The sequence below is a fragment of the Dermacentor andersoni genome, chromosome 1 (genome assembly GCF_023375885.2).
Source record: "Dermacentor andersoni chromosome 1, qqDerAnde1_hic_scaffold, whole genome shotgun sequence".
NCBI classification, from domain to species: domain Eukaryota; kingdom Metazoa; phylum Arthropoda; class Arachnida; order Ixodida; family Ixodidae; genus Dermacentor; species Dermacentor andersoni.
Genome location: NC_092814.1, coordinates 295659653 through 295675375, shown reverse-complemented (window position 1 = coordinate 295675375; position 15723 = coordinate 295659653). Strand labels below are relative to the sequence as shown.

Here is a 15723-nt window from a genome sequence, read left to right as displayed (position 1 = left end):
GGCTACAAGTAAATCTTGAGAAATTTGAAAAAATACTATGTGACTAAGTGAGTGTGTGAGTGAGTAAAGGCACTTTATTCCAGGTCCGGCGAGGATGCGAACTCGTCGTGCACCCGGCTAGTCCCACGTCGGGACCGGCCGGTCTGGCCCACTGGCCCGGTCGCGGGCACGCCGGACAGCCAGGATTTGCTTGTCTAGAGCGGGGCTACCACGTGACTTAGTGCTTACGGCAGCGGCATTAATTAAAATTTAAATTCTGTGGATTAACATTCCAAATCCACGATATGATGATGAGGCATGCTGTAGTGGGAGACTCCGGTTAATTTTTGACTACTTGGGGTTCTTTAATCTTTTGCATTTCGCCCCCCATCGAAATGCGCGCCGCCGGCGTGGCCGGGATTTGACCCCGCGCTCTCGGGCTTAGCAGCGCAACGCCGAAGCGCTATGCCACCACGGCGGGTAGTGACATTAATGCCCTCAAACAAGCTACGAACTAATGATCTATGTTGGTTGATCTCGGCTTATGGAACCAATTCCTCAGTCGTTTTATTGGGCCTTACAGAGTCAGTGAGCAGACATCCCCAGCTAATTACCGCGTCTCGCCTGTTCGTATTCCTTCCGATTGTCGTTGCCGCGCGACAGAGATAGTGCATGTCTCGTTTAAGACCATATACTAGTACGGCGCATTGCATAATACTCCCACACGGCTAAACTTCCACCGCGAGGGGGAATCATTGCGGGCGCAATATGTGACTGTGACTTTCATCTGCCTCATCTGTACAAACCTTCAGCGCGCGTCGCATCTTCTTTGTTGTCGTAGCTCGAGCTCAGCTAGAATAAAAGTTATTCCTCGAAGTCTATACCGGGTGTCCCAGTTAACTTGGACCAAGAATAAAAAAAAAAAGAAAGCAAGAGCTCTAGAGAAATCGTACCGACTGCATAGCAGCTGTAGTCGTGTCTAATTACAGCCAGTATGTCTTTCGTCACGAAGTAACAATTAATTGATTTTAATTAGTGACCTCATTAATTATTGTTTGAATCGCAAACATATCAATTACAAAATTGTAGGGCACTTTAAATAACCTCCGAATCAAGCATTTGTTCCGTGCTCAGCTTTACTTCGTTTGTTTTTCTGAGAAAAAACAAAAGCGCGCGAAAGATCCACAATACGAAATAGAAATATATTGCAGTAAGATGGCGAGCTGGGCTAGTTGGTTGACGTTCATGTATGATATTTTTTTTAATTCCAAAGCATGCCCTTAGGCATAATACAAAAGATGTTAAAAATACACGAACAGATTCGACTTGTGCAAAAAATCTAGGAGGGAACGATGATGTGGTCCATGAATCCAACGTTCAAGGTCGGGTGGGCGGCCAGGCCGAAGGCCTGTTGCCCGGAGGTGGCGGAGACGGCTTAGATGAAGTCCTGGGCACGTCCATAATAGGTGTGTCACTGTCACATTTTGGATTTCTGTGTTGCAAAATGGGCACGATGAGCCGTAAGGACCATGGTACTGTTGTGGCCAGAGAGCGGTCACAGACGGGGTGAGCGCGACCCCGACACGTAGCCTCCTTAACGTAACCTCCTCTCGGCGGGTTAACCCACCAGGGAGGTCTGACCCACACGGAGGTATGAGAGCTCGTGTGGTACGTCGGAGGTTTTCCTTTTCCCGGATCAGTCGTCCCCACGCGTCTTCAGGAAAATGTGGAAGTGGGTATGTTTTAATCTGCGGGTGGGTTGCCATATCTCCTTCAAGGAGACCCGGAAGGGCTGCTCGAGGCACCCACTGAACGCGTATGAGGATATTCGTAGTGGCAGCAAGACGGTGAATGCTCTCTAAGAATAGAGTGGACCGAGATACCCTACGTATGTCGTGGATTGCTTGAGTAGAGTCTGTGCGAATGATGAGTTGAGAGTATCGAGCATCTTGAACCGTAGGTAGCAACGCGGCCAAGCCGTCTCGTATGGCAGCAAGCTCGGCAAGGTAGGCCGGTGGTGCAGGATCGGCAACATACGAGCACGTCTGGCCTGCCTCTGGTATCAATGGACACCCGAGAGCTGTGTGAATCATGGTGCCATTAACACTGGCATCAGTATATGCTACAAGAGTCGCATCGTCTTGATTGTCATCGGCGCGATGAAGGCGGGAAACATGGGCATTCGCCTGACGAGGAACCGGGCTATACAGACGACCAAGAGGCTTATTGTCACTTAATTGTACCCTTTTCCACGGAGCTACATTGGGTCTTGTAGATGCTGGATTGTCTATTTCGTGCCCCATGTACCGGGCCAGTGAAGCAGCCGAGCAGAAATATGATGGCTTTAGGGCGCGCACGCATCGACGTTGGTGTGCGAGTTCGTCAATAGTGTTGAGTTGAAACTCGGCCTGTAGGGTTGGCAACTGAGTGAGACGTGGTAGTCCCGTTATGGCCCACATGGCTTCGTTATTAATGGCCTCAAGGCGAGCCCATTGTGCCTTCGTGAGATGATGCAACTGGGCTCTGTAGACGAGTCGTGGTTGCAATACAGAACGGACAAGAAGGCGAGCCATGTTGGTGCTCGCTCCGCCAGATTTCTTCGCAATCCGACGTAGCAACTGTATCGTTTCTGCGGCCTGTTGCTCTGCATTCTTGACCCATGGTCCTGCAGATCCGGAGGAATCCATTTCAAGGCCGAGTACACGGAGAGTTGAAGCCTCGTGTAATGGTTGCTGATCCAGAGTTAACTGAAGAGGCCGGAGTGCCAGTAGACGGCGCCCATACTTGTTCGCTACTGACATGTACGTCTTCTTGTCCTTTGAAATGTCAAGGCCTATCTGAGCACACCAGTTGTGCGTCATGTTTAGGGCCTCTTGGAGCGCTTGTTCTTGGTGGCAGATTTCAGGATCAACTGACCAGACAGTGATGTCATCTGCGTACATTATGTACTGTGCGTTATGTATCGTGGCTAGCTTCCAAGCTAGTGGAAGGAGACCAATATTGAAAAGGACTGGTGCGAGCACAGATCCTTGTGGGACACCCCGATGTGCGACGAATTGACCTGCTGCTTGGCCAGCCAGGCGAATGGAGAAGGTGCGAGCGCACAGGAAGGCTTCGACAAATGTGCAGACACGGCTAGGGAACTGAAGCCAATGGAGAATTCTGACAATTGCTTCGTGACTCACATGGTCGTACGCTTTACGAATATCCATTGCCAGAATCCTGCGAATTCTTCAAGAGCAGCCTCCGATGAGAATCATAGACGATAGGTACGCAAGGCCATCCTCTGCGCCTAGATAAGCACGGAACCCGATTTGGCCAGGATGATACCATGAGTACTGCTCGAGCCACCATGTAATACGTGTCGCGAGCATACGCTCCATCAGCGTGCCTAACGTTGAGGTTAGTGCTATTGGGCGCATATGAGCGATATTATTATGGGGTTTTCCGGCTTTGGGAATAGGGACCATTTCTGCATGCCCCCAAGAATCGGGAATGACTCCTGTAGCCCAAGCTTCGTTTATAGCCCCCAACAGCGCTTCGAGAACCTTGCCTTCCGTGTTTTTATAAAGTTCATACGGTATGCCATCCGGTCCTGGTGCCTTGCATGGCTTCAACAGGTCTATTGCCACTAAAGATTCCGCCATAGTGAAGACAGCTTGTATACCCTCGATGTCGGAGAGCGTAGGCGGCGTGCCTGCGTCCGCGGGAAGGCAGTTTTGAACAACGAAGGGAGGCGGTGCTCTGTCCAAAGCCAGAAAAAAGGTGTGAGCGACAGTTTCTGCGAATACTGCTGGTGTCTGGCCCGATGCTAACAGGGCGCAGGCTGCGGGCTCTGGAGGGCGCCGACCACGTTCCGTTACTCGGAAGGTGCGCCTGTTTGATATTTGAAGCGCACAAAAGACGGGGACACAAATAAGCAGGTAGACAGGACGGCGCTTGCGCCGTCTTGTGTTCGCTTCAATGAAATTTCACACATGTACGAAATAGATACGCAATTGTGCGCCGCTACTCAAGCGCTCGCAAACGAGTAGCCATGGATACAGGGCTTTACTATAGCGGCGGCAGCTCGATCCAGGGCTTCACGCTATGTGATAGTCGCGGCATCATGAGAACACGCCGCTGACACGTTCATAAGCGTAGTGGAGCCGTAGGGGGGGATTTTCAAGCCGGGAAACCGTGGCGGCGCACTTGGGAGAGTAATTTTGCGCACTCATTTCGTAATGGTCGCGCCCGGAACGTACGCTCCTTTTGTTTCCTGTAGCAATAGAAACAAACCTTGCGCAGGCTATGTTCATCTAATGCGTTTTGGCGGATCTGTACGGCCAGCATATGCCGTTATCGATTACATAAATCATTTTTGCTTGACGTGTCAGTGCGTAGATAATAACGGGAGATCTCAACGGCACCATGCCAGTGACCTGCTCTTCAAGAAAACAGTGATGCCCTTCACGAATAATCGGGAGGCTAAAATGATTCTGGTTCTGAGGGCGGCACCCGGCGACAAGAGGAAGACAGCCAAGCTGTTCCGGATGTGGCATTGTAGAGGACTCCCTAGTCCGTCAACAATACTTAGAACGTACGAAGTTCTTTGCGAGACGGATATCTTCACAAGAAAGCGACATAGGACTGCCACGGTAGCTTAAGAAGCGGAAACGAATATTTTGGCATTCTTTGCTGCTAACTCTCACGCTAGTGTGCGCGACGCCAGTGCGGAGGCCGGAACCTCAAGGTCATCAGTGTGGAGGATTTCAAAGAAAGGTCATATGCACATGTACCATGTATATCTTCATCAAAAACTTGAAGACCAAGATTTTGAAGACAGACTTGACTTTTCCAATTGGATTTTCACGCAATGTGAAGAACCGGACTTTCTCGCTCGCGTCCTTTCGACGGATGAGGCTAATTTCTCCAGAAACGCACAAGTTAATCTCCACAACGCGCACTACTGGCGTGATAGGAGTCCCCACTGGCTGACACAAACACGAAACCAATACTAGTGGTCGTTTAAAGTGTGGTGCGGTATTTTTGATGACAACATCATCGGAGCCATCTTTCTCGACAACGCACTAACGACGCAACGCTACGTCAACGACATCCTCGAGGGTCCCTAGAACGACGTCTGTTGCAACGTTCCACTTGCGCACCTTCGGAACATCTCGTTTCAAAACGATGGTGCTCCTGCGCAGAGTAGTAGCCAGTCTCGTGCGTGGCTCGACAAGCTTTTTCCTGGACAGTGGATTGGCCGGCACGTACCTGCACCCTGGCCTGCAAGGACGGCGGACATGACATCGTTGGACTTCTCGTGAGGCTACGTGAAAGATCGCCTGCATAGCAGCGAAACTGCCTCACTGGACGCCCTAAAGGCAAAAACAAGCAGAGTTTGCCGCGAGATTCCAACGCCGTTGGTCAAAGCTGCAACAGCACAAGTGTTGGAAAGAAGCAAGTACTGTATTGGCTTCAGACGGTGACCTGTTTGAGCACGTGCTATAAGTGGCAGTGGAGAATAACCGCTGAAAATGGGCGTAAGGCGTGTCTGTTTAACGCACCTTCATGATGAGGCTTTATCCTTACACAAAAAAAAAAGCTCGCGAAAAAGAAATAGGTAAAAAACTGCTTTGCTTTGCCTCCTTTACGGAGTTCAATAGACAGAAAGAGTAAATGGTTAAACAAGTTGCACCTTTTGATGATTCTTTGTGGGTGGAAACACCTCGTGTTTGGCGCAGCATAGCCTTAGCCGCTTTTGCGCCACTAAACCACATTTAACTAACTATCTTTGTGGGTGGCTGAGATGCCTTACGTGCTTTTAGTTTATTTTTTATTGAAATAAACTCCTGAGTAGCTCTTTTCTGTTCTATCGAGAGCTGGCTTATTTCTTTTTTCGAGCTCTTTTGCGCGCAGCTTTTTTTTTAACATCGGATGAATTTCTTTCGAAGCTTTGTTTCATGACACGCGAAGGTTAAAGCCGTCCCGAGTGCCTCGTGACCGAGCACATTCTTGCATCCGCAGATGCTGACGCTTATCGCACCAGACTAGTTAGGTCGCGAAACCTCTCGAGCCATCCTACATGACGAAGCTTTATACGATGCGGGGATAAACAAATGCAGCCGAGCAAAGGTTGCTCGGAGGCGCTCGGCGCGCTAACGTGCATCTATTATCTATTTCATATTTCGCGTATTTCGCGGGCTTTTGCTTTTTCTTGGAAAAAACAACCAGGCACACTTGAGCACGAAATAAATGCTTGATTCAGAGGTTACTTAATGTGCCCTACAACTTTGTAATGGACATATTTGCGACTCAAGCAATAATTAAAAGGGTAACTAATTAAAATCAGTGAATATTTAATGGCTCGTGATGAAAAAAACTACTAGCTGTAAGCACACACGACTGCCCCTACTAATCAGTCGGTATACATATATCGTTTTGTCAGGAGCGCCACCATATTACGTACGCAATGGCACCATCTATGGGCAGTCGGCATACTGGCTTGGGCGAGTGCTCCGTTTTGCATGGCAGGTATACGCTCGGCTGTAGTTGCTGGCGTTTGTTTTCGCGCTCGCGCGCTCTACTTAGTGTGACATGGCGTCTTCTACGTGGAAAACGGTTCTGTGAGATGTACTGAAGTGGTTTAAATCGGTATGGCCGGATTTTCTGCTGGCGTTAAGCCGGACGGAGACGCAGTGCGATGTGTGCGTGCGTGTTTGAGTCTACAATCAGCCTCGAAGAGTAATTGTGTATTTCTGAAAATTCCATTTACTAATGTGACCTTATAGCAGTATTTTCCTTTAGCTCTAAGCTGCGGTTTAGCAGAAATTAAACATACTCGACGATCGTAACAGCGCGGGTGCTGTTCTGCTACGGTAGAAGTTGTGCTGTTATACATTGACAAGCATCCAAACTGTTAGTTGTAGATTACATTGCGTGACTACTTGGTTCGGTAGACGTGGTTTGCACCAATGAATAAAATAGTCTTCGTTAATAATAACAGCATACCTTACAGTGTGAATTAGACTTGTCCAGCAAAGCGACCGTTTACGAACTGCGCGAACGTCCGAAGTAGTGGCAGATGCTGGATTACATATATCTTTGCTCGATAAAGCCCATGGCCCAAGCATCTATAAACGATCTACAGATATATATATATATATATATATTGTAACGAAGAAGAGTAGCCGCCTGCGCCACAGCACCATCGCCACCGGCATGAGCTCGTGGTTGCTGTCTTTCGCCGAACGCTTGTGACAGCTACCCGTTCGCGCCCGTTGCTAATAAATCTCTTAGCAAGTGGTGGAGGTGCTGGGTTTCGACCACCCTGGAACTTCGGAGTCGCACTCTACCCCCCATCATGCCCGACGACGCACGCACTCCTCCAGCTCCTCCAACGGCGCCGGCCACCTTGGTTTGTGCCGGTGCCTTGCGTCAGCGAGATCCCCCTATCTTCTCCGGCACAGATGACAAAGACGTTGAAGATTGGATCTCGTCCTATGAGCGAGTGAGTGCCCATAACCAGTGGGACGACGTTACCAAGTTGAGAAACGTCGCATTTTATCTTACGGACGTTGCGAAACTATGGTTTCTAAACCATGAAGCCGACCTCACTTCGTGGTTGGTCTTCAAGACCAACTTTACCCAAGTTTTCGGTCGGCCTGCAGTAAGAAAGCTTCGTGCAGAACAACGTTTGCGCACACGAGCCCAAGAGGCCGGAGAAAACTTCACAAGCTACATTGAGGACATTGTCGACCTTTGCAAACGGGTGAATGCGTCGATGTCAGAGGAGGAGAAGATAAAACATATAATGAAGGGTATTCAGGACGACGCATTTCAAATGTTATTATCGAAGAGTCCTCACACTGTCGCTGAAGTGATAGAATTGTGCCAGAGTTACGACGAGTTGCGCAGGCAACGGCTTCACACCCGACGTCCCACCCCACCCGCCGACTCTCTATCAAGCCTTGGAGTCGACGACAACCATGCTGCTCTCTTCGTAAAAATCCAGGAATTCATTCGCGCAGAGGTCGCCCGCCAGCTATCTTTGATATCTTCTGTCCAGGAACCACCCCCTGCTTTGCATCCTACGATCCGCGACTTCATTCAAGAACAAGTCTCTCAAGCCGTTCCTCCAGCCGTTGAGCAGACACCAGTCACGGCTCCTCTCACTTACGCTGAAGCAGTTTCCCGATCTCGTCCACAAACGCCCCTGCCGCTCTCTATGCATCGACCACCGACATTTTTGCCGCCATCTATGCCGCTTCACGAACGCCGGCATTTTCCTCCTATGCCGCTTCCTGACCGCCAGAATTTTGCGAATCCTCAACCGCGACTCGGACCTTACCCCCACCAGTGGCGCACCTTCGATGACCGCCCAATATGTTTTGCTTGCGGTAATGCTGGTCACGTGGCGCGCCATTGTCGTCGTGGCATGCTTCCTCTTCAGAACATCCGGCGAGCGCCACCTTTCCCCGCTCCGTTTTCCTCTTCGCCTTCCAGCCTTCCTACCTCTTCCTTTTTCCCTGACCGCCCAACCGCCTCTACTCGCCGCTCACCATCTCCCCGTCGTCGCTCGCTTTCTCCGATGCGGCGTCGTCCCGTGTCCACCGAGCAGGAAAACTGATGGCCGCAGTTCCCGAGGCACGAACTGCGTCCACGTCGCAATGCCCAAGTCCTCGTCCCTCTCCAGCCAACGTCATTGAAGTCTCTGTCGAAGGAATCGCCGTCCTGGCACTTGTAGATACAGGAGCCGCCGTATCCGTAATTTCCGCCGAACTCTGCCGCACACTACTAAAGGTTTTGACGCCTCTCTCCGACTTCTCCCTTCGAACCGCGAACGCTCAAAATATAACGCCTCTCGCTGCCTGTACTGCTCGCGTCTTCATTCAAGGTATACTGTATACCGTCGAATTCGTCGTGCTGCCCACTTGTTCCCATGACATCATATTAGGCTGGGACTTCCTTGCAAATAATAACGCCGTTATTGACTGTTGTCACGCCGAACTCGAACTTTCTGCACTTCCCGACGTCGAGCCTATCGAAAACGACCCTTCCAGTGTTAAACTGTTTGTGTCCGAAGACAATTCCGTCCCGCCACGCTCTTCCCTACTTGTGCCTGTGTCGTGCGCCGCTATTTCTGATGCCACTGTTCTCTTTACGCCCTCTGAGCTGTTCATTCGCCGCCGATGTTCTCCGCTGCCCTTTGCTCTCCTTACTCTTCGCAATGGCGTCACGAAAATGGTCGTCGACAATCCCACAGCCTGCCCTTTAGCTTTATCTCATGGTGAATGCCTAGGCCTTGTTCAACCGGTCGACACCTTTTGCATCTTTGACACTCCTGCCGTTTCTACTTCTGCGGGCCTTGGCGCACTTACTTGTGACTCTGCGATTGATCAGTCACTCCTCGACGCTTTCCACTGCTCCATCGACGATGGCACGTCATCTTCGGAACGAAGCCAGCTTATTGCTCTCCTGCAGAGGTTCAGCGCTTCTTTCGACAGCCATGCTTCCGATTTGGGCCGCACATCGACCGTTTTTCACCAGATAGATACCGGCAGTCATGCACCTTTGCGGCAGCGCCCTTACCGAGTTTCCGCCTCTGAGCGCCGTGTCATTGACCACCAGGTTGCTGACATGCTCAAGCGTGGCGTTGTGCAGCCTTCCAACAGTCCCTGGGCATCACCGGTCGTCCTCGTTAAGAAAAAGGATGGCTCTATTCGATTCTGCGTCGACTACCGACGTCTGAACAAGATAACGCGCAAGGACGTTTACCCGTTACCGCGCATCGACGACGCCCTCGACTGTTTGCAGGGAGCTGAGTTCTTTTCTTCGCTGGATTTACGTTCCGGATACTGGCAAGTCCCCTTGGCACCATCTGATCGACCTAAAACAGCATTTGTAACACATGATGGATTGTACGAATTCATCGTAATGCCTTTCGGCCTGTGCAACGCCCCAGCCACTTTTGAGAGAATGATGGATAATATTTTACGCGGCCTCAAATGGAACACATGTTTATGCTACCTGGATGACGTAGTTGTCTTTTCTGCTGATTTCCGAACCCATCTCAGCCGTCTCGAGCAAGTTCTCAAATGCCTCACTGACGCGGGACTTCAACTTAACTTAAAAAAATGTCGTTTCGGCGCCCGAAAGCTCACTATTCTTGGCCATGTTGTATCACGAGACGGCGTTCTTCCGGATCCAGCCAAGCTCCGTGCTGTCACCGACTTTCCGCAACCAAAGAAGTTAAAGGAGCTTCAAAGTTTCCTTGGTTTATGCTCATACTTCCGACGTTTCATTCGAAATTTCGCTTCCATAAGTGCACCCCTGACAGCCCTTCTAAGTGGCGACAAAGAACTTTCCGCTTGGTCACCCGCCTGTGATGACGCCTTCACGAAATTACGCCACCTGCTAACCTCGCCACCTGTCCTCCGCCACTTCGATCCTGCAGCGCCCACAGAGGTCCACACCGATGCCAGCGGCGTCGGACTTGGCGCCGTACTCGCACAACGAAAAGCGGGCTTTGATGAATATGTCGTTGCCTACGCGAGCCGAACTCTGACAAAGGCCGAGGCTAATTACTCTGTTACAGAGAAAGAGTGTTTAGCCATTATTTGGGCACTTGGCAAATTCCGTCCTTATTTGTATGGCCACGCTTTCGATGTCGTCACTGACCATCACGCCCTTTGTTGGCTGTCTACCCTTAAAGACCCATCTGGCCGACTTGCTCGCTGGGCCCTTAAGCTACAGGAGTACGACATCCGCGTCCTCTACCGTTCCGGCCGCAAACACACGGACGCTGACGCCCTTTCTCGCTCACCGGTCTCCGCTGACTGCGCTTGCCTATCCGCCCTTGAGCCCACAGTTCCATCTCATGCACTGCGCAACATGCCGTCGGAGCAGCGCAAGGATCCCTGGATCAGTGCTCTCATCAGCGTCCTTTCTGATCCATCCACCTCTTCACCATCTCGCGCTCTTCGCCGCCAGGCTACTCACTTCTGCATTCGCGACGGCCTTCTTTATCGTCGTAATTACCTCTCTGACGGTCGCAAGTGGCTTCTCGTGATACCCCGCCATCTTCGTGACCTTATCTGCGACGCTTTCCACGCAGACCCTCAGTGCGCACATGCCCGCCTCTTCAAGACCTATGCTCGGCTACGCATCCGATTTTATTGGCGCGGCATGTATAACTACGTCAGAAAGTTCATTCGCTCCTGTGCTCAGTGCCAACGCCGAAAATTACCTCCCGGACAAGTCTACCCGTCACAACCCCTTCCCTGCCCTCGTCGGCCCTTTGATCGTGTTGGTATAGACATCTACGGACCGCTACCCTCCACTCCAGCAGGCAACCGCTGGATTATTGTTGCAGTGGATCACTTGACCCGCTATGCTGAAACAGCTGCTCTGCCGACTGCCCCCGCCCGCGACGTTGCATCGTTTCTGTTACGACATTTCGTTCTTCGCCACGGTGCCCCTCGCGAACTTCTGAGCGATAGAGGCCGCGCCTTTCTTTCCGATGCTTTGAAGGCACTACTCGACGAATGCCGAATCGTTCACCGCACCAGTACAGCGTACCATCCGCAAACTAACGGCATGACCGAGCGCTTCAACCGTACTCTTGGCGATATGCTCTCCATGTACGTCGCCTCTGATCATTCAAACTGGGACCAAGTTCTCCCTTTCGTGACGTATGCGTACAATACTGCGACCCAAGCAACTACTGGTTTTTCCCCTTACTTTCTCCTATACGGACGAGAACCTTCTACTACTCTCGATACCATTCTGTCATATACACCTGACGCCTCCGAAAGTACTCCGCTATCTGAAGCTGCTCGTCATGCCGAGGAATGCCGCCAGCTTGCCCGCTCTTTTTCCACCGAGGACCAGTGGCAGCAGCAATCCCGTCAACCTGCCGGCCGTTCTGCACCAACTTTTTTGCCTGGCTCTCTCGTATGGCTTCGGGTACCCGCTACTACACCCGGCCTCTCCTCAAAACTTGTCGCAAAGTACCTAGGACCCTACCGCGTTCTCGAGCAAACGTCCTCCGTCAATTACATCGTAGAGCCCCTCACGCCATCGACGGACCTACGCCATCGCGGCCGCGAACTTGTCCACGTCTCTCGCATTAACCCTTTCGGCCCTGGTGTCCTATAAAAAGGACACGAAGAAGAACGGCTACAAGTCATGATTTAACTGCTCAAGAATCTGAAACAAGAACTGAGCTGACTCCCAAGACATCCCCATAAACATAGACATCACTTTCTCCTTCGTCTTCCTCTTCGTAAGGCCGACAGTAAACAAACAAAATGGCGGAAGGCGGAAACGGCGGCTGCAGTGGTAAGCGCAATTTTTGTTATTTTTTACTCCATACCTACGAGCGTGTTCGTGATGAGAATTTTGTAGGTGTTTTCTAAGACACTCAAGGCTTCAATAGTTGAACAAAGTTTTCTCTCTGGCTAGTACATTTGCCACAGCACGCCGCGATGCGTGTGTCCTATATATAGGACACCAGGCCTCAGTGGTTGTAAACCATCGGCGCGCGTTGCATGCAAAGGCAGAACTTTTTTTTTTGGTAATGCCTATTTTCTTCACGTTTTTTATTGCAGAGGCCACAATTCCGACCGGATTGTTTTATTCAACGGCAAAGCGACCTCGATTAAGACATCTACGTCTCGAGGATCCAGATGTCATGTTTGCTGCACTAAAGGATGGTGACATGTCCGAGGTCGAAGACGCAGAGGATGACGTGGATGACATGGTTGAGGCTCTTGAAGACGTTTGTGACAATGAGTGTGATGCACTAGAGGAGCTCTCGGCTGCCTCCAGCGATGAAGAAGTTGACAAAAATACACCGGAGGACAGGTCGTGGTCCAGGAGAGCTTTCAATAAGCTAGCAGCCACGTATCAACCTCAATCATCTGGTGACGAGAATGAGAATAATCTTGATGGTCTACCGACCCCGTATGAGTATTTTTCTCGGTACGTGCCGAAGAGTGCGTTTGTTGATCTTGCCGAGAAAACAAACATGTATTCTGTTTCTCAAGAGGGAAAATCCGTTGAAACAAATGAAGAAGAAGTCAGAAAGCTGGTTTCACTGCATCTAGCGATGGGTGTCTTTCGTTACCCACGGCTGCGCATGTACTGGAAGCCGTCACTCAAAACTGAGCTTTTCTCAACTGCGAACATGTCACGAAACCGATTCGAGAAGCTCAGAAACTGCTTACACATTGTTGATGTGAACGGAGACCACAACAGCAATGATCGTCTCTGGAAGGTCAGGACACTTTTGGACGCATTTCGTGAAAGATGTCTAAACCTGACTTTAGAGGAGCATCTTTGCATCGACGAGCAAATTATCCCGTTCAAAGGACAGCTAGACATAAAACAATACATCAAAGGGAAACCAAATCCGTGGGGAGTGAAAGTTTTCATGTTGTGCGGTGCCTCGGGAATTATCTACGACTTCCTCGTTTATCAAGGCTCAACCACTGAGCTTGTTCCAGCAGAGAAAAAGGACTTCGGAGTGACCGGAGCATTCGTCCTCCATCTTGCGAGGCGAATACCGGATGGCACTGGCCACAAGCTTTTTTTTGACAATTATTTTACGTCCTTGCCAGTTTTGCGGGTGCTTCGAGACAAAACTATATATGCTGCTGGAACAATCCGATCAAACCGGACCGAGAAATGTCCGTTGAAGCCAGAAGGCCAAATGAAGAAGCAGGGAAGGGGGTCCTCTGACTGCCTGGTAAGCAGCGATGAGAAAATCATCATCACGAGATGGCTGGACAACAGAGCGGTGACCCTAGCCTCAAATTTCCTCGGCATTGATGAAGAGGATGAGGTGTCACGATGGAGCAAAGCAGACGGGAAATATGTAAACGTGAAACGTCCCGCAGTTGTCCGCGAGTACAACCGAAGTATGGGAGGCGTAGACAAGACAGACTTTCTGATAAGCCTCTACCGAACATTCATTCGCAGCCGAAAATGGACACTGCGAGTTATCACGCATTTTATGAACCTGTCCGTGACTAACTCCTGGCTCGAGTACAGGCGTGACGCTGAAGTTCAAGGGCTAAGGGAGAAGATGGATTTGCTCGAATTTACTCTAAGTGTCGTGGAAAGTCTAGCAAAAGCTGGTTCTCCTGATCTGCCACGCAAACGTGGAAGGCCATCCTCCTCTCCCCTGCAGCCACTCAAAAGGCAAAATTGCACAGCCCAGCGACCAGTGTACGACGTGAGATATGATCAAGTCGGGCACTGGCCGCTCATTGCCGAAGACCAACAGCGATGCAAATTGGAAGGATGCAAAGGAAAGCCAAAAACCAAGTGTGAAAAGTGCAAAGTCCACTTGTGCATAACAAGCACCAAGAACTGTTTCAAAACGTTTCACACGCACTAATCAATGTCCAGTATTAGCGGCACCTCAAGGCAAGCAGCATGTTTGTTTTCAATATTTGAATATTTGTGAAAGGTTGAAAATAAACAGTAACACCAAACATTGCTTTTTCCTTTTCTTGCAACCACTAAGCCCTGGTGTCCTATATATAGGACGCGGCGCCATCTTTAAAACTAAGGGAGTCCTAGAAAAATTTTTTGTCTTAGTGTGTTCCTTGGGTGGCAGTGAAGCAAAATATCACTACAGAAAAATTCCCAAACAGGTAAAATAAATTCAGGGCTGAAAGGGTTAAGCCGTACTACGACCCAATCGTAGTCTCTTCGCCTTAAGCCGCCAGGATGGCGCCTTTTTCTGCGGAGGGCGATTGTAACAAAGAAGAGTAGCCGCCTGCGCCACAGCACCATCGCCACCGGCATGAGCTCGTGGTTGCTGTCTTTCGCCGAACGCTTGTGACAGCTACCCGTTCGCGCCCGTTGCTAATAAATCTCTTAGCAATATATATATATAAACGTTGTGCGGCATGACCATGCGTGGTCTTATTGCGGCATTATCCCGTTTCCTCTTTTTTTTTTTATTTAGAGAAAGAGGATGATAAGCGATTCTGGTTATTTTTCGGTTTTGTTCGTCTTGTTCTCTACGACGCACTCACACATATATGGAAATTTTGTCCTCACAAATAGCCGCTGCATTCTTTTATGGGAACACTATCGGATATTACGGCTTTACAGGGCAAAAAAGGCAGTGCCGAAGCACCTAGCTTATATACGAGTGGAGATCAAAAAGTTTAGCAACTTGGCTATAACCAAATATCTGACAGTGATCTCTCTCTACCTTCTGTTTAGGTCATCTCAGCAGCCTAATAAGGTCCAAATATCGAACCTTCCAGTTCGTTACTTGGTCTGCGTCAGTCAGTCAAACATGGCGTCCTCCCACGATTTCAAGCTTGAGTAACGGAGCGTTATCAAATTTTTTGTGCAAAGAAGGAAGTTCCACCAAAGACATCCACAGTAGGATGGTGAATGTGTATGGCAGTGAATGCCATTCATATGCTACAGTGACTCGGTGGTTCGTTCAATGAGTGTTAACGTGGCCGTGTGCACGTGGAAGGCGACTCAAGGCTAGGGCGGCCGACCAATTCAACCGATTTGGACCATTCAGCCTCAGCAGAGAGCCTTATCATGAATAATCGTCGACTCAAGGTGTCCGAAGTTGACGGAGCTTTGAACATTTTTTCTGGTAGTGCTTTCACTATCATCCACGATGTCTTAGGTATGTCGATAGTCTCGGCTCAATGGGTGCCACGGAACCTCTCATCGCAAGATCGACACCACCGCGTGCATTCATTAAGGGAACTTTTGCAC

The 15723-nt window shown here is 50.0% G+C and overlaps 1 protein-coding gene across 1 annotated transcript; it reads left to right on the top strand.

The window, feature by feature from the left end:
• The first annotated feature begins 12279 nt into the window (after positions 1 to 12279).
• On the top strand, positions 12280 to 14454 carry LOC140215328 (piggyBac transposable element-derived protein 3-like). The gene is made up of 2 exons (XM_072285934.1): positions 12280 to 12303; positions 12573 to 14454. Exon 2 carries the CDS (start codon positions 12656 to 12658, stop codon positions 14363 to 14365), a length of 1710 nt encoding a protein of 569 aa, XP_072142035.1. The 5' UTR covers positions 12280 to 12303; positions 12573 to 12655; the 3' UTR covers positions 14366 to 14454.
• The last annotated feature ends 1269 nt before the right edge of the window (positions 14455 to 15723 follow it).